This window comes from Corella eumyota, chromosome 6, assembly GCF_963082875.1.
Source record: "Corella eumyota chromosome 6, kaCorEumy4.1, whole genome shotgun sequence".
NCBI classification, from domain to species: Eukaryota; Metazoa; Chordata; class Ascidiacea; order Phlebobranchia; family Corellidae; genus Corella; species Corella eumyota.
Window position 1 is genome coordinate 13347375 of NC_137495.1, and position 23203 is coordinate 13370577.

At 31.7% G+C, this 23203-nt stretch overlaps 2 protein-coding genes and 1 pseudogene across 2 annotated transcripts in view; all 3 read left to right on the forward strand.

The window, feature by feature from the left end:
• Nucleotides 1-1554: 1554 nt before the first annotated feature.
• LOC145755896 (thioredoxin-like protein 4A) lies at nucleotides 1555-3158 on the forward strand (annotated as a pseudogene).
• LOC145755419 (3 beta-hydroxysteroid dehydrogenase type 7-like) lies at nucleotides 3054-4605 on the forward strand. The gene is made up of 5 exons (XM_082571654.1): nucleotides 3054-3167; nucleotides 3283-3501; nucleotides 3564-3752; nucleotides 3985-4197; nucleotides 4468-4605. Exons 2-4 carry the CDS (start codon nucleotides 3370-3372, stop codon nucleotides 4072-4074), a joined length of 411 nt encoding a protein of 136 aa, XP_082427780.1. The 5' UTR covers nucleotides 3054-3167; nucleotides 3283-3369; the 3' UTR covers nucleotides 4075-4197; nucleotides 4468-4605.
• A 502-nt stretch (nucleotides 4606-5107) lies between these two features.
• The window catches only part of LOC145755001 (protein NLRC5-like), a 59692-nt gene continuing 41596 nt past the window's right edge, over nucleotides 5108-23203 (forward strand). Inside the window, exons 1-3 of the mRNA XM_082571189.1 lie at nucleotides 5108-5282; nucleotides 15157-15258; nucleotides 22227-22328. The gene's annotated coding sequence lies outside the window, so the exon portion shown is untranslated. The remainder of the gene's footprint in view (nucleotides 5283-15156; nucleotides 15259-22226; nucleotides 22329-23203) is intronic.

A 23203-nucleotide genomic window follows, 5' to 3' on the forward strand; every position in this document is an offset into this window, starting at 1 on the left:
TTTACATAAATATTAGTGATTTTATAAGGTTTATAATTATTTGTTAAAATTATTTTTAAAAATGTTGATAATTTTACCCAATAATTAAATTAGATTTTATTAAAATTACACCCACTTATATTTAACTAGGTTGTGGCCCTGAAATCATGGAAACTTTGTTCATTTTGCTTGAAAAAAAAAAACCTTTCTGTGCAAAAAAAGTCAATTTTAAGAAAATGGAAAAGTTATTTTTAAAGTTATTTTCATTCATTATTTGGTTTTTAATATTTCTGCGTTGTGTACAATGTGCTCTTTATCGTATAAGTGCTAATTTTAGTTTTTATTAATTCATTTTACAGTTTTATTTTAAATATTAATTTTCATTCATTATTTGGTCTTTAGTATTTTTATGTTGTGCTCAGATAAGTGCTAATTTTTACTATATTTGAATTTGTAGAAATATTGGGAATAATTTACTTCTATTGAACTGTTTGTTTATTTAAGTTCAAGATTAATTCCATTGTTAAAAAATGCATTTTATTGAGGAAGTGTGCACTTGCTTTACTAATATGTAGTTTTGTGTAGTTTTTAAGAAGGATCTTTAGGTTTTAATGTTGTTATTTTCTATATATATTAAATGTTGGCAGAAAACTTCTCTTAATATAAAACTTTTGCATAAATGACAATATTAAACATTATTTTACTTGTATCTTATTAACCTATAAAAACATTTAACTTCTTTATTGCTTTATATGTGCTACAATAGAGGCATAAAGGGCATGGCTTTAAACTTTTTCTTGTCATGTATCTAACCAGTTAAAATAAATTTTAAAGTTGTATGTCAATTAGTGCAAATAATATTTTAATGAAATTTTGAATCTTTTCTATTATTTGAAACCAGGACATTATTGGACTTGCAACCACTGTTGTATGTTAACCTGAATCTTATGTAGTTATTGTAGATGTGCTTTTAAGTGCTTGTATGTTATGCAAATATTAATTCTTCACCGCTTGCCAAACAATTTGTAGAAGCGATTAAAATTCTTAGTTATTCAGCAATATTGTGTTTTATTTGTAACGATGCTTATAAGATCATGTTTAAATATCCAGCAATGTTAAATATTATTTTAAGTACTTTACTGGAACAAGTACAATCTTAAAAATTCTTCCTTTCCCACAAAAAGACTTAAGCCCATACTTGGACAAATAACTTAAATTTAAGAAAAGTTGCCCATAAACAACTTGTCTTCCAGTAAGTGTATAGGGTCATCTTTAAAACAAAAAATTTACTGTTTCCTTGACAATCCTTTAAATTACCTTTACAAGCCTACACCTACACACTTCCTTTTTTATAATATTTATCTCTTAAAATGTTTTGAGGATAAACGTTTACGCAACAACAGATGTTTTAACAAATTGGATAAACACAAAACAGCGTAAACTTTTGCTCGTACAAATTTTGGGATTTTTAGTTTTGCGAAAATTTTACGAAATTGCACGAAATTATAAAACCAGTTTAAAAAGTTGTGTTTAAATTATATATTTAGTTGTGGTTGGTGTAGTTAAAAGGTAACCATGTCGTACATGCTTCCCCATCTTACAAACGGCTGGCAAGTCGATCAATCGAACTTAAACGAGCAAGAAAAAGTTGTCGTGATTCGGTTCGGTCACGATTGGGACCCGGCCTGCATGAAAATGGACGAGGTATTTAATGATTTTAAATTTTTTTTTTTTTTTTTTATATATATCTTTATCCTCGTTGTGGAAAAGTCGAATGCGCGACTTAAACATAGAGTAACATCAGTTACTCCGACCGAGTCTCGAGTTGCCTGTGGTAGTTTGAGAGAATGCCAGACACTTCGGCCCCCGGACACTTCGGCCAAAATTTTTTTTTCAAAACAGCGGGGATTTTGCATTTTAATTACCGCGTTAAATTTTATTTTCGCGTAGTTATATACAGTTTTTTAGACAGTATTTGAAACAAAATAAGCAGTAAATTAATATTTTATTTTAATAATAATGTGCAAGAACATGTTATCTTTCTTTTGCCGTGTCAATTTTTTAATTTTACAAACTAAAACCTATAAAAAACTAATTTTGAAAGCGCGCGCTTTTAGGTGACGGAGGACAATGCATAATGATATCTCGTATTTTGCCAAATAGTCCCGCCTTTCCAAACAATATTTGAAGAAAATAGAGCGTTAATTTTTTGTTTTTTACACTGAGGATTATGCATAAATATGTTATCTTTCTTTTCCCGTGTCAATTTTTTAATTTTACAAACTAAAACCTATAAAAAACTAATTTTAAAAGCGCGCGCTTTTAGGTGACACAAGACGATGCAATATAATATCACGTATTTTGCGAAATAGAGCCGTCTTTCCAAACGATATTTAAAGAAAATGGATCAATAATTAATCATTTTTTACACTGAGGAATGTGCATAAATATGTTATTAGTTATTGCCCGTGTTAATGTATATAAATTTATATACTAAAACACAAAGAATAAAACGTTTAAAGAGTTGCCAAAAGATTTGTCCTGCAAAAAAACGGCGGAGAGTCGGCGATGAAATTCCCGTGTATAAAGTCAGCGTAAGACCATATTTTACCGATATTCAAAATAAAATTTTGCATAAAGTACAGTTAATATAAAAGTTTTTATTGGTTGTTACGCCTTACTCAAGTGCGCTACAGCATGAGATCAGTGGGGATTGAACCCACGACCCCATGTGTGGTGTAGCAAGTGTTCTTACCACTACACAACCAAATATAAATAAGTTCAATAATATATTTTCTGCATTTAAAGAAAGTTTAATTAAAATTAATTTATTAAAGAAAATTAAGTTTCTATAGAATAATATGCTGTGTAGTGTTAAGGTGCCATAATTTTAAAACAAAACTAAAAAAGAAAATCTTTTGTTGATAAAATAAATGTTTTTTGACCATTCTGCGAAATTTTTAATTTTAACGTTTATACAACACAAATATTTTGCTTTAGAATTCTGTATGTGACATTTTAATAAATCAACAATTTTTAATATTTAGACCTTGTATAGTATAGCTGACAAAGTGAAGAACTTTGCTGTTGTTTACTTTTTTGACATTACTGAGGTGCCAGACTTCAACAAAATGTACTAATTATACGACCCCTGCGCAACTATTTTTGTTGGAAAATAAATGTTGGAGGTAAGTATTGTGATGTCATAAGTGATGGGATTGTTATAACAAAATTGGGCAATAATTGTTTTAGAACTTAAATGGTGTAGATTTTTGTTGTTAAATATATTATGATGTCATATAGGAACAATGAATGTGTTAAAAGCTTGTTGTGCAAACAATCTCGGTTATTGTCTCTACACGAGCTCAATCGAGGCTTTCGGACAGAACTATGTATCTACTAGGGGGCTGTAGTGAAAACACTATTTACTGTTACTCTTCTGTGATGTCATACGAAAGGATAAAGAAGGACGTGGAGGAGCTCGTACTGGAGTGGAATAGAAAACAAATGAAAAATGGAGAGGTGGAGTCATTACAATTGTCTTCTTTTGTTCTTTTTAGTAATGACGTCATAATACTTTGTAGAAACTGGTCACGTGTGCACCTAGAGGTTCTGATATTTATGGCGAGAATGACAATGTCACCAAATCGATTCTTTTGCGCCATCTTGTGACTAAAGTGATCAAATCTCTTATTCCACCAGAGGCGCTACAAACTCGAATGTACGTTGGAAATGTGGCTTGGTGTCACGTGATCGCAGCCACGAAAATGCAGGTAAACAAAACTTAGGTGTTCACTGCTTTAATATTGGGTTAGTGTGCAAAAGGTCTCTGGTTCGAGCACCACCACAGCCATATATAGCTCCGGTTGTAACTAATATGTCTCAGCATGATTTTACTGAAAGATTAGGTTTTAAGTTTAGTGAAAAATATTTGTTTATATTTTGGTTATGTTAAAAAATTCTAAGAAATTAACTTGTACTCTGACTATAACTCATATTGTACAGGAGTCACCTTTTTTGGTTGGGGGAAACACCTACTTTCCGTGTGACGAAACCCCAGAATTATCGTACCTGAGATTAAATTTGAAATTCTAGAAGCATTTGGGTTTTACCTTCCACAAGAGGGAGCTGGTGTTGCCGTTTTGGTTGTTTATCCTCATTTCAACGTTTGTTGTTTGTCGTTGTCAGGTGCTGGGTTGGTTTGGGGTCAAAAAAGAGGTAAATATTTAGTTTATTGAGTAATTTTTAGCTGGGTTACTGTGATAAAGGTTTTAATTAAAAACTTATGCGCAAAAACACTATTTTACCATTAACATCGACCTAAATTTTGGTTAAATGTCATGGTGTAAAACTTATCCCTTTGAAATAAACCCCATACCTATTTGGATAATACTTTGGTGACGAGGGTCAGTATGTTAAGTTATTGCAAGGGTTAAACATTTATTTCATGTATAATACTTTTAATGACAACTATTTCATGATTTTTAGCCCAATATTACACCAAACATGGCCAAGTTGTCCTGCACAAGATTCACCGTCTTCAATCAAAAGTTTGTGGAACATTTTGGCTACAAACCAAAGTATAGTTGGCCTGAATCGTTGAATTTAATGAAGAAATATGTGAACAAGATTGTAAATGAAGTAGAAAATAATAACTTGAAAAAAATTGATTAATTTATATATATGTGATTCAATTTTGTTGAAATGTTTGTATTAGAATTTTGTTGTGAAATAAAATAAAAGCAACGTGCAATACACTTTTTTAGTCGAGGATAAATTATAAAATATGTTTTGCCAGTTTTGGCGTCGGTCGTAAATACGTCATCCACTCTCTGTATATAAACAGCTGATTCACGTGCCGCGTTATTTAAAGTTGAAGGTTTTGTATGGAAGCTTGTTCTTGTGTGAGTTCGTGGCTAGTAACTTTAATTTGTTAAATTTGAAGCAGTTATCTTTAATAGCAGATTAGAAAACACACGATTGGTAATTTCATTAAGCTTATATTGCTAAAGATTTATTGAATTAGAATATTTTGGCATTTTTGAAAATTTAATATTCGTTTAACTCATTTTTTTAAATAAATGGTTAAATTTGTTGTATTTTATTTAATTTTTATGTTTTAGCATAAAGTGAAGAGTGTAGGGTATTTTATGTGCAAATCTAATGTGAGTAATTTTTGGATTCAGTTTTCCAAACTTGATCTGTGGGTCAGCTGGAAGAATATTGTTTGTGTGGAGTTTTTAGACATTCGAATTTTTATTGCTTCTTGATGGTGGTGTGGATATTCTTTGCCGATATTTCAAGTAAAATAACATAAACATTTATAAAAATATGTTGCTAATTATTAAATTGAAACAGTATTTCGTAAACTTCAAAAAATTGTAATGCAAGACACTTCGGCACAAACAGCTCGGACCGTAAATTTTTGTCTAAAACAGCGGGGCAGAAGCCCGTCAAAAAAATATTTTTCGCGTAGTAACAGACGATATTGTAGACGATTTTTTTAAACTAAAAGATGCAAAAAAACATTTTTCTTAAACAAAATTTGTTTAAAAACATGTTGTTATTTAGTTACCGTGTTAATTTACACTAAAAAACTTAAGATAAAATGTGTAAAGTTAGGCAACAATGCGAAACGTGAGTTGTCGATTGGTCGTATTTCGCAAAAAAATGCCCTTTTCAATGCAATAATTTAAGCTAACGAAGAATAAATTAATATTTTTTTATTTATTATCGATCTAAGATATGTTGTCGTCCAATTTCCGTGTTAAATATTAAAATTTTAGCAGCTTTTAAGCGACACTCGCACTTTCGGGCAACATCAAAGCAGTTTTGCCGAAAACGTTGCTATGAGCAGGTGTTATAACGCGAAATTCTTTAAATTAAGTCAGAAGGTCGTTCAGTACATCCTGACTTAATCTCACTGATTCAGGATAGTTAACAAAAACACGCCAATTTAAATTACATTTTTTTTTAAGGGATATAGTTAAATATTAAACATGCAAAAAAAACAATTTATATTTGCAAACTATTTAGTGAAAACAATTTTATAATATGATTAATTTTTATTAAAAATTGTTTTAAATAACAACATTTAAAAAATAATCAAAACTTGCATTGCTTTTGTCACTTTAAAGTGCGCTACTTTAAATCGTTTTTTTTTTAATTATTTTGTGTTACTAAGTTAAAAAGTTGACATAGGAAATAAACAACAATAATGTTTTGCTAATTTTGTAGCAATAAATAGTTATATGATGATTTATTTTCTTTAAATATTGGTCTTAAAACACGAAAAACGAGACTCGCTGTTTCTCTTCTTTTTATCGCTTGAAAGCGTTCGACATTTCCTTGTTTTAGTTTATACTTTGATATAACTTGACACGGGCAAATAACTAATAACATATTTATACACATTATTTAGTAAATAAATTATAAATTGATGTTTTATTTCCTTTAAATATTGTTCAGAAAAGCGGCTTTATTCCACAAAATACGTTATGGTATTACGTATTTGCTTCTGAAAACCACTTGCTTTTAAACTAACTTTTTTATAGAATTTAGTTATCGTAATTGTAAAATTGACGCAGGAAATGAAAGACAACATATTTTTTCACATTATTTATTAAACAAATTATCGATTCAATGCTTATTTTATTTCAAATACAAAAGACAACTTTCCATGAATACGCGAGAACAAAATATTTCGCGGTAATTGAAATGCAAACGCCCCGCTTTTTAAAACAAATCTTCGGGCTGATCAAAATGTCTGGTTACCAACAATTTAATTTACACTTATTTGCTTGTAAGTGGCCAAAATTGGAAAGTTTTTAATATTTTTGTTGCATTTTTTTGGTAAAATGGTGTTTGAAATATTTTTATGTTAAAATTTTTTTGTTTTGAAATATTTTTATGTTAAAAATTTTTATGTTAAAAATTTTAAGTGTTTTGAAATATTTTTATGTTAAAAATTTTTTCAAGAAACGCATTATAAACTACAAACATGTTTAAGTGAAAGAAAAAAACAATACTGTTGGTTATGATCAACGCAAGTCTAAAGTGACAATAATGTGCAAGTAAACAAAAACGAGGGCAATTTAGTGAGGTAATAAAAAAATAACAGTAAAAAAAACAGTCAATGTAAACTAGATGTCAATAACCTCAATGTCCGGATAGAAGTGGGTCCGCTTTCTAATGCGTTTGGGACGTGAAGTTGTTGGTTCAGTTAACACCAAATTGTCACTATTTTCCATTGGTAGTCCCACATGCGTTGCCTCACTGTCTGGGGTTAATGTGGGTTCAGTGTGCCTTGCATTAAGCATGTTCCCTAGCATAGGTGGCCTCACACAGGTTGGCTCGTTAAAAGTATATGATGTTGCCTCTGTTGAGGTCCCTGTAAATAATTTTAACCGGTTAAAATGTACCATTTGGGATTTACCTTCTTTATTTTTTATGACATAATTAACGTTATTTAATATCTTTTCTACAATAAAAGGTCCCTTATAAGGTAAATGGAACTTCTTCGATTTATTTAGAGGTATGGCTGGGTTCGTTAAAAGTACATTATCACCAATTTTAAATGGGACGCCATGTTGTTTCTTGTCGTAATTTCTTTTCATACGTTCTCGTTGTTTTTCCAAGGTTTTACGGGCAGTGTCTTGGGCTGACTTTAGGCGTTTGCTTAAGTCCTCGACTAGTGTCTTGTATGGCGTTGCTTCTGTCGGACAGCCCGTTCCTGCGTGGCCTGGCAGACGTAACTTGTGGCCGGTCAGCAAGTAGTGCGGGGAATACCCGGTGCTTTCATGAATACTAGCGTTATAGGAGGCTACCACTGCGGGTAGAGTGATATCCCAACCCGTTTCATCGCTTTGAACGTAATTACGTAGCATGGACGCAATAGTTCGATTGTTTCGCTCTACGCCTCCATTTCCGGCTGGATGATATGCAGTTGTTCTTGATTTTTTACTACCCATAAGCTTGAGCAGCTCCTGGAAAAGTTGACTTTCAAAGTTTGTTCCACGGTCAGAATGAACTATTTCAGGCACCCCGTGTACCGTAAACCAGTTGCTGAAAAGTATCGAAGCCGTTTCAGTTGTTGTCTGGTGTCGCATAGGCCATGCGCGTACATACTTTGTAAAAATGTCACACGCTACGAAAATGAAACGGTTTCCGGATTTGGTTATGGGTAGTGGACCCATCACATCTATTTGAATGCGTTGCATTGGTCGATCTTCTGACGATGGTATTAATGGCGCTCGTGGGTTTTGAGTCGCTCTTTTATTCATATTACAGTCATTGCATCGTTTGCAATATGCTTCTGTGTGACTTCTCCACTGATGCCAATAAAATCTTTCATTTATTTTGGCGCAGGTTTTGCTAATTCCAAGATGTCCGCCACCATGTGGACTATCGTGAAATTTTATTAGGACCGTATCTATTAAAGAATCCGGCAACTTTGTAGATCATTTCCGCTGACAAGGACGAACATTTTTCCCCAAAGTAAACAATATTATTTCTACACACCAAGTGGTCGAATTTGTCCCAGTAGTGTTTACTGGCTGGAGGTAATTTCTTTACCGTTTTTTGGTTTGGTCTTATTCCCTTTTTTAACCAATCAAAAATGGGGGCTATGTTTTTATCAGCCTGTTGTAATTCCGCGATTTTTGTTTTTGATATCTCTGGCTCGAGGCTGAATTCCAAACTTTCAATTGCGTTGCAAGGTTGTTTATTTTGTTGTATATTGTAGGGAAAATCATCGGGAATTGGCTCCAGTCTGCTAAGGGAGTCGGCATTTCCATGTTTATTTCCTGGCCGGTGAATTAGTTTGAAATTGTACCCAGCTAGATGTTCCACCCATCTAGCGCATTAACCATACAACTCTTTTGATTTCCATAACCACCGAAGCGAAGAATGGTCGGTGCGAATGATAAATTTATCTCCTATCAGATAACATCGAAATAGTTTCGTGGCAAATACGATGGCCAGCAATTCTTTTCTTGTGGTAGAATAATTTCTTTCGGCTTTTGACAAAGTTCTACTACCATAGGCAACCACGTGTTCTTTTCCATTTTGTTCTTGGGACAGAACACACCCGATGGCGTGATTAGATGCATCGGTGTCCAATATAAAAGGCTTGTCAAAATTAGGGTATTGAAGAATTGGAGTTTCTGTTAGTCGATGTTTTAAAGAAATAAATGATTCCTGACATTCATCAGTCCAGTTAAACTTTTTCCCCTTTTCTGTTAGCTTATGTAATGGCCCGGCAATGTTGGCATAGCCTTTAATGAATTTCCGGTAATACGATGTTAAACCAACAAATTGACATACATGTTTTACATTTTTTGGTATTGGCCATTCTTTGACTGCTTTTATTTTGTCAGGGTCACATTTAATTCCATCGCGCGACACAATATGCCCCAAAAAACTTCCTTCATGTTTAAAAAATGAACACTTTGATGGTTTTAAAGTTAACCCAGCCGATTGTAGGCGAGCGAAAACTTCTTTAAGGCGCCTTACATGTTCTTCAAAGGTTTTCGAGTACCCAAGTCATCCAAGTAGGCTAATGCCCCCTGCCATTCAATCGTTCAGTACAATACGCATAAGACGCTGGAAACTCGCTGCTGAATTACGCAAACCCATAGGCATGACCTTGAATTCATATAAACCCATGTGGCTAGCAAAGGCAGTTTACTCCCTTGAGGCTTTGTCCATTGGAATCTGGTAATAACCAGACCGAAGGTCTCGTGTGGAAAAATAAACAGACTGAGATATTTCGTCTAGGCTTTCATCGACTCTGGGTATTGGATAGCTGTTTTTCTTAGTGATGGCGTTGACCAGCCGATAGTCTACACAAAACCTAGTTCCTCCTGATTTCTTTTTTACTAGAACCACAGAACTTGACCAGGGGGACTGAGAGGGTTGAATTAGATCCTGTTTACGCATTTCTTTAATAATTTGTTCAACGTTGTCTTTATATTTATGGGGAACACGCCTTGGCGCTTGTCGAACAGGTTTACTACTGCCCGTGTCTATTTCATGTTTGACAAGATTCGTCCTTCCTATTTCATAAGGCGAGGTGGAGAAGACACATTTATATTGCTTTACCATTTTTATTACAATCTGGCGTTGACTTTCTGTCAAAGTTTTGCTTATATTGACGCTATCTTCTGCGTGATCTACTTGATGTTGGCTCGAGGTAGGCTGTATTTCTTCAACCGAATGATCATGTTCAAGTAACTTAAAACAGGACGAATTTTTGCATGTACATTTATGCGATGCTTGATTGATGATAGCACAGGTACCAGGTATTCGGCAACTATCGGAACCTATGGCTGAAACGGGGGATACTGTTGCTACTCGCACACCGTTGTGTAAAGTGACGCTATCATCGGTCAGGTTAGCTATTCTTACTTCAACTAAATTCGATTTTATGTTGGTTATTGCCGAAGCAACAAGAAGGCCATAACGTTCACCAAATTCTATATTTCGCTCCACCAAAACAGACATGTTAGGTATTTAAGCTGCTATTAAATTATTATTACACTTTGCTAACAGCCTTAACTCCGTGAAAGCTGGAACGGAAACTTCCTCTATTAAAAATGCCTCATGGCGTTGAAATATATAAGGTTTACTTATAATGGGCACTGACGTACGACCCAGGGTTAAATAATTGGATTTATAACATATTTGACATTTTCCCTTTGTAAAAAGTCCAGTCCCAGAATGAAGTCGTGGGAAATATCTGGGCTTATAAACATTTGTAACCATGACGTTACATTCCCCAAGGTAACTGGTAGTGATGCCATGCCAGTTATAATTAGAGGACTACCATTAGCGCCCACTAAATTAGGGGAGGACTCCGGGGGTTTAGTAACATTTTTAGTGCCTTTTCTTAGTTTATCCCAAACACGCTGGTGCACTAAGGTAACACTGGCACCAGTATCCAACAAAGCGCAAACAGGTAAATTTTCAACTAATAAATTTACAAAACGACGTAACGAGTTACCTTGTGCCGCATTTTTAGTTATAGGTAGAGCAGGTTGTTCGGGTTGAATACTTTTTTTACGGGGTCTTTTTGTTGTAACTAAAACCTCGGGTCGGGTCGGGGTTGGTATCGTGGGCGTCGTCCCAGTCTGCTGGTGTGGTATCCTATAAGTGTTACGAACGTTATACGGTATATTTTTGCTTATATACCTGGGACAATTTTGTCTTATATGTCCATAGTCAAAACAATAAAAACACTCACGGTTTCTATAGGGCACCCAGGAATCGGGCCTTTCCTTGTATGGCTGTCTACGTGACGGCCCAGCCATTTGTGATTTTATCAAATTCATTTCTGTCTGTATTGTCGAAATGGTTGTTGTTATTTCATCAGTTTACTTTTGTGCAACAGTTTGCATGTTTTCGATTTTTTCAAGAATTAGTGCCAGGTCATTTTTGGAAGATTGTTTCTCAACGTTCGCAGGCACCAATGAATGTGACGATGTGGAGTTATTGGCTTCCATGGCCTGGTTAGCAGCTAATAAAAAATCTCGTTTATTTTCTTGATTGTTTTGAATTAGGTTACGAAGATTTTGATTCCTAAGACCGCGTAGTAGGGAAATGTACATGATTTTATTTTTTAAATTGCATTCAGCCGCCTTAGGGTAAGCCCTATCCCCCAAATTTCTAATCGCATAAACAAATCTGCGTACATCCTCTTCAGGCATTTGTATACGTTCGCTAAGTTGTGTTCGTATCTTAAAGGCATGTTGGTCGTTCACTGTTGCTTTTATTGCCCTACTGATTAGTTCGTCGAATTCAAGTGGATATAAACTCGCATCTTTTTCCTGGATTATCCATTTGAGATCTTGATCAATACAGCTTAAAAAAATATGTTTTTTTTGATCGTCCGTAGCACCAGCGCTCTTACAGTAAGAGTTAAACACATTTAAAAATTCTTTAAAATCCTCGCCCTTAATAAATCGAGGCGGTGTTGTATATAAATTAAAAGACATAGTTAAATTTTAGAAGGTAAGAACAATTTGTAATATTAAAATAGCTACTATATTTAACTAGAGTCCTGACTATATCTAACAGAGCTAGCACGGTGGCGGGGTCCTGGCGCGCTCGCCAATTTGTTACAAGAAAAGTTTGATCGTCTCGTAATTTAGCCTAACGTTTAGGTGGCGATATAATAAAGGTCCTAATAATATATAACCCTCACCCTGAACTGTTTATTAGGACGAGACGATCTCCCTAATTTAGTAAAACCTAGGATACCCCGCTTTAACGGTCCACCGTAAAAACCAATCTAGCTAACTCTGTTATTTATATTAACATGTACGGTAGGTGTGTAAGCTTACTTTTAATAATCAATAAAAACTACTAAAACAATACTTGCAATAAAAACATAAGAGTAATAAAACAGTATAAAAACAATACGACTACACCTAACCGCACCCAAGTCAGAACTACTTTTGGTAGGCGCCACATACAACAGTAAACGCTACAATCAGGTTTAGGGCAAGAAATCCCGATAAGGTTAATTAATTAGATATACTAGGGCATATACAGACTATCAGGTGTCAGGAGCCACCGACGCATGACAAAACATATATGTTACATTTATGTTGATCCATTTTCAAAACTACAGGTATTTTTGCCTTGTAGACAATCTTGTAGGCCGCTATATCAATGGGTAATTCGTACTCGGGGGTTTTTAAATAAATTGTGAATATTGGTGGTCGCTAGCTACTATGTGCACTGGCGTCGATCCTGGGGGTGCAGGGGGTTCATTTACCCCCATTTATAATTTTAATAAGTGCTGAATATATGTGGCACCCCTAGGTTGTTTGCAAATGTTGCATTTTTTGCGTATAATTATAGTTATATAAGCGATTTTTTTTATATGTTGCCAAAAAAGGGCATATTCTGCGTGCCACGTTGTAGATTGTCTAAAACTGGCATTATTGCGAAACGAATAATGATAATAATTGTACTTCAGTTGGTTAAAGACTAATGTTGTCTGCTATCTTTGCGAATATTAAATTTAAGACTGTTAAGAGTTAAGTATAATGAGCACTTCAAAACAGGATTTTTTAGCGAAGATTTTACTATTTTTTGGCACCCCTAAATTTATTTATTTATTTATTTTTGGATTGACGCCCACGACTATGTGTATATATTTTTCTTTAAACAAATAGACATTAGATGTATGCAAAACTTTATATATTTAAAAACACGGTTTTAAACATTTGTAGTAATGGAAATAAAATTTATATACAACAAAAATTGCGTTTCTGATAAATTTTTATCAGTTGCTTTTTAAGTTACTGTTGTCGGCGTCGCACTGTACATAAAGTATAAGTGGTAGCTTTGATGTTATAGCAATGTTTATTAATTGATTTATTCTTTTAAAGTCTTTGTAACTAGAGCAAGCATAGGGGTTGGTCTTTATAATTTATAATAAGGGTAACGTCTGTATTTTGTTACTCTACTAAAGAGAAGTGACATAACTATCTAACTATATTTCTGCTCATGGGAAAAATAGTTTCTTGCTATAAAAGAATATTTTTAAGAAAAAGCGTTACTTAAATTTAACCTGGTTTTGTTTTAAACTTAATGCTGTAACTTAACAGTTAAACTTTTTTAAACAATTTAACATAAAGCTAATAACACAATATGTTTTCAATTACAATATTAATTTAACGTTTTTTTTGTAAATTATAAAATGATTTTTAAATGATCAGATTGTAAGTTCGTCTAAGTTTTGTTGGTTATTTATTTCATGTTTAAATTACAAAAGTTTGTTGAAGCTTGTAAAAGACTTAATATAAAGTCATTTTAGTTGGCATAGCTAAATGTGTTTTTAAAATATTTCTAAACAATTTCCCTCATGTCTGGCTTAGTATAAACCATCCCTAATCTGGAGAAAAAATTTTCTATACAAAAGGTTTATACAAATGGCTTAAATATTTCTACACAAATGGCTTGAATAGTCCAGACATGCTTTGTAGTTGTGTTAAAATTGTAGTCATTTACTCTTCATGCCTGACTTATTGACTAAAGCCAGCAGTAAATACAAAGTTTAAGAGAGTTTTATTCGAAGTAATTCATATTTTTGTTATTATTTACGTTTTTTTTAAATTCACATATAAGTTTTATTCGTATTTCGAACTGGCCTTTTAATATCACTTATGTTTTGCCTACGTTACTGTTTGACTTTAAAAAACAGCCATACCAACTAATTGCAGCATAGAAAACACAAGGTTGTTATTTTTTGATTTTATAAATAATTTGTGTGCCACCTTGTATAAGAGCAGTGGCCTTGGTTAAAAGTTTTTCTAGCATAAAATAACATCCTTGTTTTGGTTATATAGTGGCGATATATCTGTTTTTGTAAATATCTTTATCCTCAATGTGGGAAGGTCGAATGCGTGACCATTTGTTCCCCGGTCTAATCTCAAGTTGGATGTGGCAGTTTGGAATAATATAGATTTATAATTGCCCGAAAATTATGCTGGTGATTAACAGATTACGTGCTGGCTCAGCAGAAGTTCATACAGTTTATAGCGTTGAACTAGATAATGCTATAAATAGTAAAATGTGGTTATAGATTTTCTTATTGTAAAAATATGGATTAGTCTTTGCCTATCATTAACTTAAGCTGTTGAATCAAAGTTATGTGGACCTGTTTATATAACTTTAATTATACATACACGCTTTGTAGCATTACAGTTAAATTTTATAAAAAAAATGAAGTGTAAATATTAAAAAATATAAAAATTTATGTTGTCTGCTTAAAACTCTAACAAAGTAAAATAAATTGTTTTTTTATTTTTTTTATGCTTAAATATAAATTGGCAATCTGAAATTATTAGTTATATAAAGAAATTTTTTAATTTGTTGTTACTTGTAGGCCCATTAACCAAAAAGTAATTAACTTTAAAATATGTTTATTGGTATCATTCAATAATCAAGTAGTGAGCTTGGTGGCTGGTATCTATTTGTAATATTAACTTAATTGTTAAAGGTTTATAAATGTTAAGGATTGTGTTTGTCTTTAAAAAAAACAGAAATTAGTTTGCTGGCAATAATTAATATTTTTTTTGTTACAAAATTTTGTTTCACTTTTGTGCTAATAGAAAGAGTGCAGTTATTTGTGAGATTAACGTATTTTGATATTTTATTTTTATTTAGGTTTCAGCACCAATCACTTTTCTGTGTTAACAAATATTTTCTGTGACTACGTGACTTTGGAAAACAGCCACATCATCTAAATTGCAGCATAGAAAACACAAGGTTAATATTTTTTATTGTTTTTAATGGTTTTGTCTTTGTTTTAGTAAAACAGAAGCGTTAAAAAAGGAAAAATATTTTTTTTTTGTCCCTAGCAATTTATTTTTTAGAGGAAGATTAGACCCTAACTTTAAATTAAACAAAAACTTGTAACTTTAGCCATACATACACAATGGCATTATAATAACACTAAAACCAACCAAGCATATTCGTTAACGTTTTGCTCTCGTCTAAAAGTTATTCTAACATGAGTTGATGACTATGTTTTAGTAAAACTTGTATATTAAACTTTTATGATTTTTAGCGCATTAATAAAGTCATTAAAAGTTAATTAATGAATATTAAATTAATGCAACGAAATAGACAGAAGCCCGTCAAAAAAAATATTTTTCGCGTAGTAACAGACGATATTGTTACAAAAAAATGCAAAAAAACATTTCCCTTAAACAAAATTTATGTAAAAACATGTTGTTAATTAGTTACCATGTTAATTTACACTCAAAAACTTGAGATAAAATGTATAGAGTTAGGCAACAATGCGAAACGTGAGTTGTCGATTGGTCGTATTACGCAAAAAATGCCTTTATTCAATGCAATAATTCAAGCTAACGAAGAATAAATTGATATTTTTTATTTATTATTGATCAAAAATATGTTGTCGTCCAATTTCGGTGTTAAATTTTAAAATTTTAGGCGCTTTTAAGCGACACTCGCACTTTCTCGCATTTTCGGGCAACATCAAAGCATTTCTGCCGAAAACGTTGCTATGAGCAGGTGTTATAACGCGAAATTCTTTAAATTAAGTCAGAAGGTCGTTCAGTACATCCTGACTTAATCTCACTGATTCAGGATAGTTAACAAAAACACGCCAATTTAAATTACATTTTTTTTCAAGTTTTAAGGGATATATTTAAATATTAAACACGCAAAAAAAACAATTTATATTTGCAAACTATTTAGTGAAAACATTTTTATACTTGATTTTTATCAAATATTCTTTTAAATAACAACATTTAAAAAATAATCAAAACTTGCATTGCTTTTTGTAACTTTAAAGTGCGCTACTTTAAATCGTTTTTTTTAAATAATTTTGTGTTATTAAGTTAAAAAGTTAACATAGGAAATAAACAACTATAATGTTTTGCTAATTTTGTAGCAATAAATAGTTATATGATGATTTATTTTCTCTAAATATTGGTCTTAAAACACGAAATACGAGACTCACTGTTTCTCTTCTTTTTATCGCTTGAAAGCGTTCGACATTTCCTTGTTTTAGTTTATACTTTGATATAACTTGACACGGGCAAATAACTAATAACATATTTATACACATTATTTAGTAAATAAATTATAAATTTATGTTTTATTTCCTTTAAATATTGTTTAGAAAAGCGGCTTTATTTCACAAAATACGTTATGGTATTACGCATTTGCTTCTGAAAACCACTTGCTTTTAAACTAACTTTTTTATAGGATTTAGTTTGCGTAATTGTAAAATTGACGCAGGAAATGAAAGACAACATATTTTTTCACTTAATTTATTAAACATATTATCGATTCAATGCTTATTTTATTTTAAATACAATAGACAACTTTCCATGAATACGCGAGAACAAAATATTTCGCGGTAATTAAAATGCGAACGCCCCGCTGTTTTAAAACAAATCTTCGGGCTGATCAAAATGTCTGGTTACCAACAATTTTATTTACACTTATTTGCTTGTAAGTGGCCAAAATTGGAAAGTTTTTAATATTTTTGTTGCATTTTTTTTGGTAAAATGGTGTTTGAAATATTTTTATGTTAAAATTTCAAAATAACATAAGTTATTTATAAGTATTTTGTTAAAGATTATGGGTTAATCCTTACTTAAGTTTATGTTGATCCATTCTTAAAACTACAGGTATTTTTGCCTTGTAGACAATCTTGTAGGCCGCTATATCAATGGGTAATTCGTACTCGGGGGTTTTTAAATAAATTGTGAATATTGGTGGTCGCTAGCTACTATGTGCATTGGCGTCGATCCTGGGGGTGCAGGGGGTCCATTTACCCCCATTTATAATTTTAATAAGTTCTGAATATATGTGGCACCCCTAGGTTGTTTGAAAACGTTGCATTTTTTGCGTATAATTATAGTTATATAAGCGATTTTTTGTTGTTGATATGTTGCCAAAAAACGGCATATTCTGCGTGCCACGTTGTAGATTGTCTAAAACTGGCATTATTGCGAAACAAATACTGATTGTCCAGTGCCTTATTTCACGTAATAATTGTACTTCAGTTGGTTAAAGACTAATGTTGTCTGCTATTTTTGTGAATATTAAATTTAAGACTGTTAAGAGTTAAGTTTAATGAGCACTTTAAAACGGAATTTTTTAGCAAAGATTTTACTATTTTTTGGCACCCCTAAATTTATTTATTTATTTATTTTTGGATTGACGCCCACGACTATGTGTATATATTTTTCTTTAAACAAATAGACATTAGATGTATGCAAAACTTTATATATTTAAAAACACGGTTTTAAACATTTGTAGTAATGGAAATAAAATTTATATACAACAAAAATTGCGTTTCTGATAAATTTTTATCAGTTGCTTTTTAAGTTACTGTTGTCGGCGTCGCACTGTACATAAAGTATAAGTGGTAGCTTTGATGTTATAGCAATGTTTATTAGTTGATTTATTCTTTTAAAGTCTTTGTAACTAGAGCAAACATAGTGGTTGGCCTTTATAATTTATAATAAGGGTAACGTCTGTATTTTGTTACTTTACTAAAGAGAAGTGACATAACTATCTAACTATATTTCTGCTCATGGGAAAAATAAACAATTTATTGACATAAAGCTAATAACACAATATGTTTTCAATTACAATATTAATTTAACTGTTTTAGTAAATTATAAAATGATTTTTAAATGATCAGATTGTAAGTTCGTCTAAGTTTTGTTGGGTATTTATTTCATATTTAAATTACAAAAGTTTGTTGAAGCTTGTAAAAGGCTTAATATAAAGTCATTTTAGTTGGCATAGCAAAATGTGTTTTTAAAATATTGCTAAAAATTTCCCTCATGTCTTGCTTAGTATAAACCACCCCTAATCTGGAGAAAAATTTTTCTATACAAAAGGTTTATACAAATGGGTTAAATATTTCTACACAAATGGCTTGAATAGTGCAGACATGCTTTGTGTAGTTGTGATAAAATTGTAGTAATTTATTCTTCAAGTTTGGCTTATTTACTAAAGCCGGCAGTATAAACCAAGTTTCAATCTGGCACCAAAAGTAATTTTAACAAGAGGGTTGGAATGGCTAAAATTATACTACAAGCTTCAAGCTTGGGTAGTTTTTATAATATTGTAGTCATTTACTCTTCATGCCTGACTTATTTACTTAAGCCAGCAGTAAATACAAAGTTTAAGAGAGTTTTATTCGAAGTAATTCATATTTTTGTTATTATTTACGTTTTTTTTTAAATTCACATATAAGTTTTATTCGTATTTCGAATTGGTCTTTTAATATCACTTATGTTTTGCCTACGTTACTGTTTGACTTTAAAAAACAGCCACACCAACTAATTGCAGCATAGAAAACACAAGGTTGTTATTTTTTGATTCTAATATTATTTTCCATGTGCCACATTGTATAAGAGCAGTGGCTTAATGTATAAGAGCAGTGGCTTTGAATAAAAGTTTTTGTTGTATAAAATAACATCCTTGTTTTGGTTATATACTGGCGATATATCTTTTTTTGTTTATATCTTTATCCTCAATGTGGGAAGGTCGAATGCATGACCATTTGTTAACCCGATCTAATCTCAACTTGGATGTGGCAGTTTGGAATAATATAGATTTATAATTGCCCGATAATTATGCTGGTGATTAACAGATTAAGTGCTGGCTCAGCAGAAGTTCATACAGTTTATAGCGTTGAACTAGATAATGCTATAAATAGTAAAAAGTGGTTATAAATTTTCTTATTGTAAAAATATGGATTAGTGTTCGCCTATCATTAACTTAAGCTGTTGAAACAAAGTTATGTGGACCTGTTTATATAACTTTAATTATACAGACACGCTTTGTAGCATTACAGTTAAATTTTATAAAAAAAATGAAGTGTAAATACTAAAAAATATAAAAATTTATTTTGTCTACTTAAAACTCTAATAAAGTAAAATAAATTGTTTTGTTATTTTTTTTATGCTTAAATATAAATTGGCAATCTGAAATTATTAGTTAAAGAAATTTTTAAATTTGTTGTTACTTGTAGGCCCATTAACCAAAAAGTAATTAACTTTAAAATATGTTTATTGGTAGCATTCAATAATCAAGTAGTGAGCTTGGTGGCTGGCAGTGGCAGCTCGTGGGTTAAATAAATGGGGGGGCTAATTTTAGAAAATCACAACACCGCTAGGGGGGTCTGGATCCCTCGGAAATATTGTAAATTATTCGCTGTAAACACGCTATTTTTACATTTAATAGTTAATTATTTAAAGTATAGGCCCTTTTACACGGCGTATGCAACGTAACGTCGTTCACACGTACGAAAGTTACGCAAGTTTTGTGTTAGGAGCAAAATTTACGCAAGATTTCGTAAGCGGTATACTTTTATTAAATATTTTTTATAGAAATTTAAAAAAGAAATTCCTAAAACTCGTAAAGTTACGTAACGCAACGCAACGTTACCTGTCGTGTAAACAGGCGTTAAGTTAAAAATTTTCTTTATAATAAAAAACGTATTTTGTATATTTTTAAGTTCCGATTCTAAAAGAGCGTGAATTGACACAATAAAAAGCAAAGTAGCATAATAGATTTCTTTTATTATAAGCGTTTATTAAATTTAAAACTAAAAACGTGGGAAAAATAATGGTGCAAGTTATGTAACAACTGACAATCCATTCAAAAAAAAATATAAAAAACAATTTATTGATCTTCTTTTTTATCTTGTCAGCTCTTCTATAAAATAACATATTTATCATTAAGTATTGAAATCAAGACACAACAGATTAAGTTTTTGTTAATAATCTATTTAACTTATTTCTTTTTTTTTGAATTATTATATTTTAAAAGTATATCAGACTTAGCTGTATGCTAAATAATTACCTAGAAAGTAAGTCTTATAGTTAAAATTAAAAAATTATTTCGAGTTTTTTCAAACAGTATTAATAAAACCATAAATAATATCATATATCACAAATCTCTCCCATCTTCTCCACATACTTAAATCTCCGCCACCCCCTCTCCTTCCTTTTTTTCCTAGTCATTCTTCCTCTTTTCATTCTCTTTTCTGTACAATTACAACATCACCCTATGTATATGTTGTTGTCCCACTCTTATTGTTTAAGTGTTTGTGTAATGTACATAACTATTTATAAATAGCCTATGTTTGCAATAAAAAAGGCTATTTATCTAATGGGCTATTCAAAAAGTATTTATTTTTACATAACTTACTTTAACTTTGAAAGCAATTTTTCCACCCATTGCACATGTTTTATCATGTAAGATCGTTGGCCTTGTGATATAACAAAAACTGTTTAACAAAATAACCATTTACGATAAATCTAAAAGGAACTGCAAATTGTATTAATATTAATCGATTTATCTGGTTGAGCTGCAATAAAATTAACCTTACTTTTGTTAGTGTATTCCACCCAACACGGTTTTAATATTAAACAGACAGACAGAGTAGTGCACTTAATAACTGTTGCACTTACAAAATGCTCCGTAAAATAATGTCGAACTAAGTTGTTGGCTGCAAATAACCAAAATATTTCTCGATTACAAAAGTTTGCTGTTTAATTAACTTCTTGCATATCAAAATATGCACATTACAAAATGTCAGCGGTTTGATAAAGTTACTTAGAATGTGCCCTTTTTCTTTCAACTTTTTCATTGTGAGTTTCAACAGTTGTCTGTCATCCTAATCTATGACTGAATGTTTACAGTCACTAGTAAACTATGTACATTGCATGTTTTTTTCATTGGCAAACTTTATTTATGCTCTTTTGACAGGCAGGCAAACAGGCAAGCTGCTCTTGAGTCTTCTTGTCAGGCAGTAAATCCATTATGATTATCTTTAAAAACTTGCCTTAATCGAAATTAAAAGCATTAATTAACATACAACTCTTTAAAAAGAATGCAAAAACTGATTTAAACTTGCTGTTTTAGCTTTAGCGAGGCTTATGAGCGACCTGTTCATCATAAATATAATGTGAGAATATACCCGAGCGAACGATTAGTATTTCAATTTTTTTAACTTAAAAATATTATTTAAGGCCTTAAAACTTCATTAAACAATAATGCAAAACCCAGTTTACACCTATTTTATTTTATTTTTGTTTAATAGTTAAACAAAAACGATAAAATTTGTTAATATACAACGTTTGAAATTGCCAAAATATTTGGCAACTCTGTGGTGGTCTTAGCCCCACATTTCGATCAAAGTTCTCAACCTTTTTCCAAATTTCGGAATTCTGACAGCAAAAACGGCGTTATGATATTTTGTATTTGGCAGCCCGTGGGGCTAATTTTGGTTTAGCCCTCACATGTTCACGCTACGTTTTTTGAAAATTTTTGCGTATTTCGTGGCAAAAATAGGCGTTATTTTTTAATATTTTAAATAATTTTAGCGAAAAACAGTGCAAAAAAATAAACATTATTTAAAAAAATAAATATTAATTAAAAAAATAAAATATAAATTAAATAATAAAACCATTAAAAAAAGTTGGTGGTTTTAGCCCGATTAGCTCCATACACGAGCCGCCAATGGTGCATGGTATCTATTTGTAAAATTAACTTAATTGTTAAAGGTTTATAAATGTTAAGGATTGTGTTTGTCTTTTAAAAAAAACAGAAATTAGTTTGCTGGCAATAATAAATAGTTTTTTTGTTACAAAATTTTTTTTCACTTTTGTGCTAATAGAAAGAGTGCAGTTATTTGTGAGATTAACGTATTTTGATATTTTATTTTTATTTAGGTTTCAGCACCAATCACTTTTCTGTGTTAACAAATATTTTCTGTGACTACGTGACTTCGGAAAACAGCCACTCCATCTAAATTGCAGCATAGAAAACACAAGGTTAATATTTTTTATTGTTGTTTGACACAAATTTCGTAGTTTTACTTATCACATAATATGTTATATTGGATTGCTTGTGTTTTCCTTGTTCTTTTATTATAATTGGGGACTTATGACTCATAAATGGGAGTATGAATTGTGTTTTGGTTTAAGTTAATATGACGTTCTTATCGCCTTTCATTCACTAAAGTGTCACGCTGTTTTTGGTAAAACTAAATTCGTTAGTATCGCATTTTTTTGACTTAGTATTATGTTCTTTGTGGTTAGTAAGGTTTTAACTATTAGGTTGGTTACTTTATAGTATATTGTTAATATCGGTTATTAATGTTTTGTCTTGATTCTATTTGAATAAGGTATTCGTTCATGTTCATTTTTAACGTAAAAAATATATAAGCGATAAGGTTTTCTGGTAGTAATCTAGAACATTTAAATTAACAAAAGATCCCACACGTTTACCTTTAAAACGTGACATCTGGGGGCTCGTCCGGGAGATATTGTTGTTTACTTTTTCTGCGAAAACTCAGAGAAGAGAACAGTCTTGTAAAGTTATTACGAAATGAGTGAAATGGATAAACTGATTGAAGCTGGTAAGGCATTTGGCCTGGAGGGTAACAGTTTAAAGGAATATGTCGAACAGCAACAGCAACAAGCTGTTGAACGAGAGGAAAGGGCCCGTGAAAGGAACGTGGCAAAAGAAGCTGCAGACTGTGAATATCAGCTTAAGTTGAAAGCATTGGAGCTAGAGTTGGCTCAGGCGGCTGCAAGTAGTTCTGGCGGAAAAGAAACCCGCGCGAGAATTCCTAAGTTACCATCGTTTGTGGACGGTAAAGATGAGCTAGATAGCTATTTGTTAAGGTTTGAGAGATTTGCTACTA

Bases quoted from the DNA above. Each gene is read 5' to 3' on its own strand.
- LOC145755419 (XM_082571654.1), top strand. From the start codon at position 3,370: ATGTATCTACTAGGGGGCTGTAGTGAAAACACTATTTACTGTTACTCT. The intron at 3,502-3,563 runs GTGGAGTCATTA...AATACTTTGTAG, and splicing joins AACAAATGAAAAATGGAGAG to AAACTGGTCACGTGTGCACC. The intron at 3,753-3,984 runs GTAAACAAAACT...CATATTGTACAG, and splicing joins TCGCAGCCACGAAAATGCAG to GAGTCACCTTTTTTGGTTGG.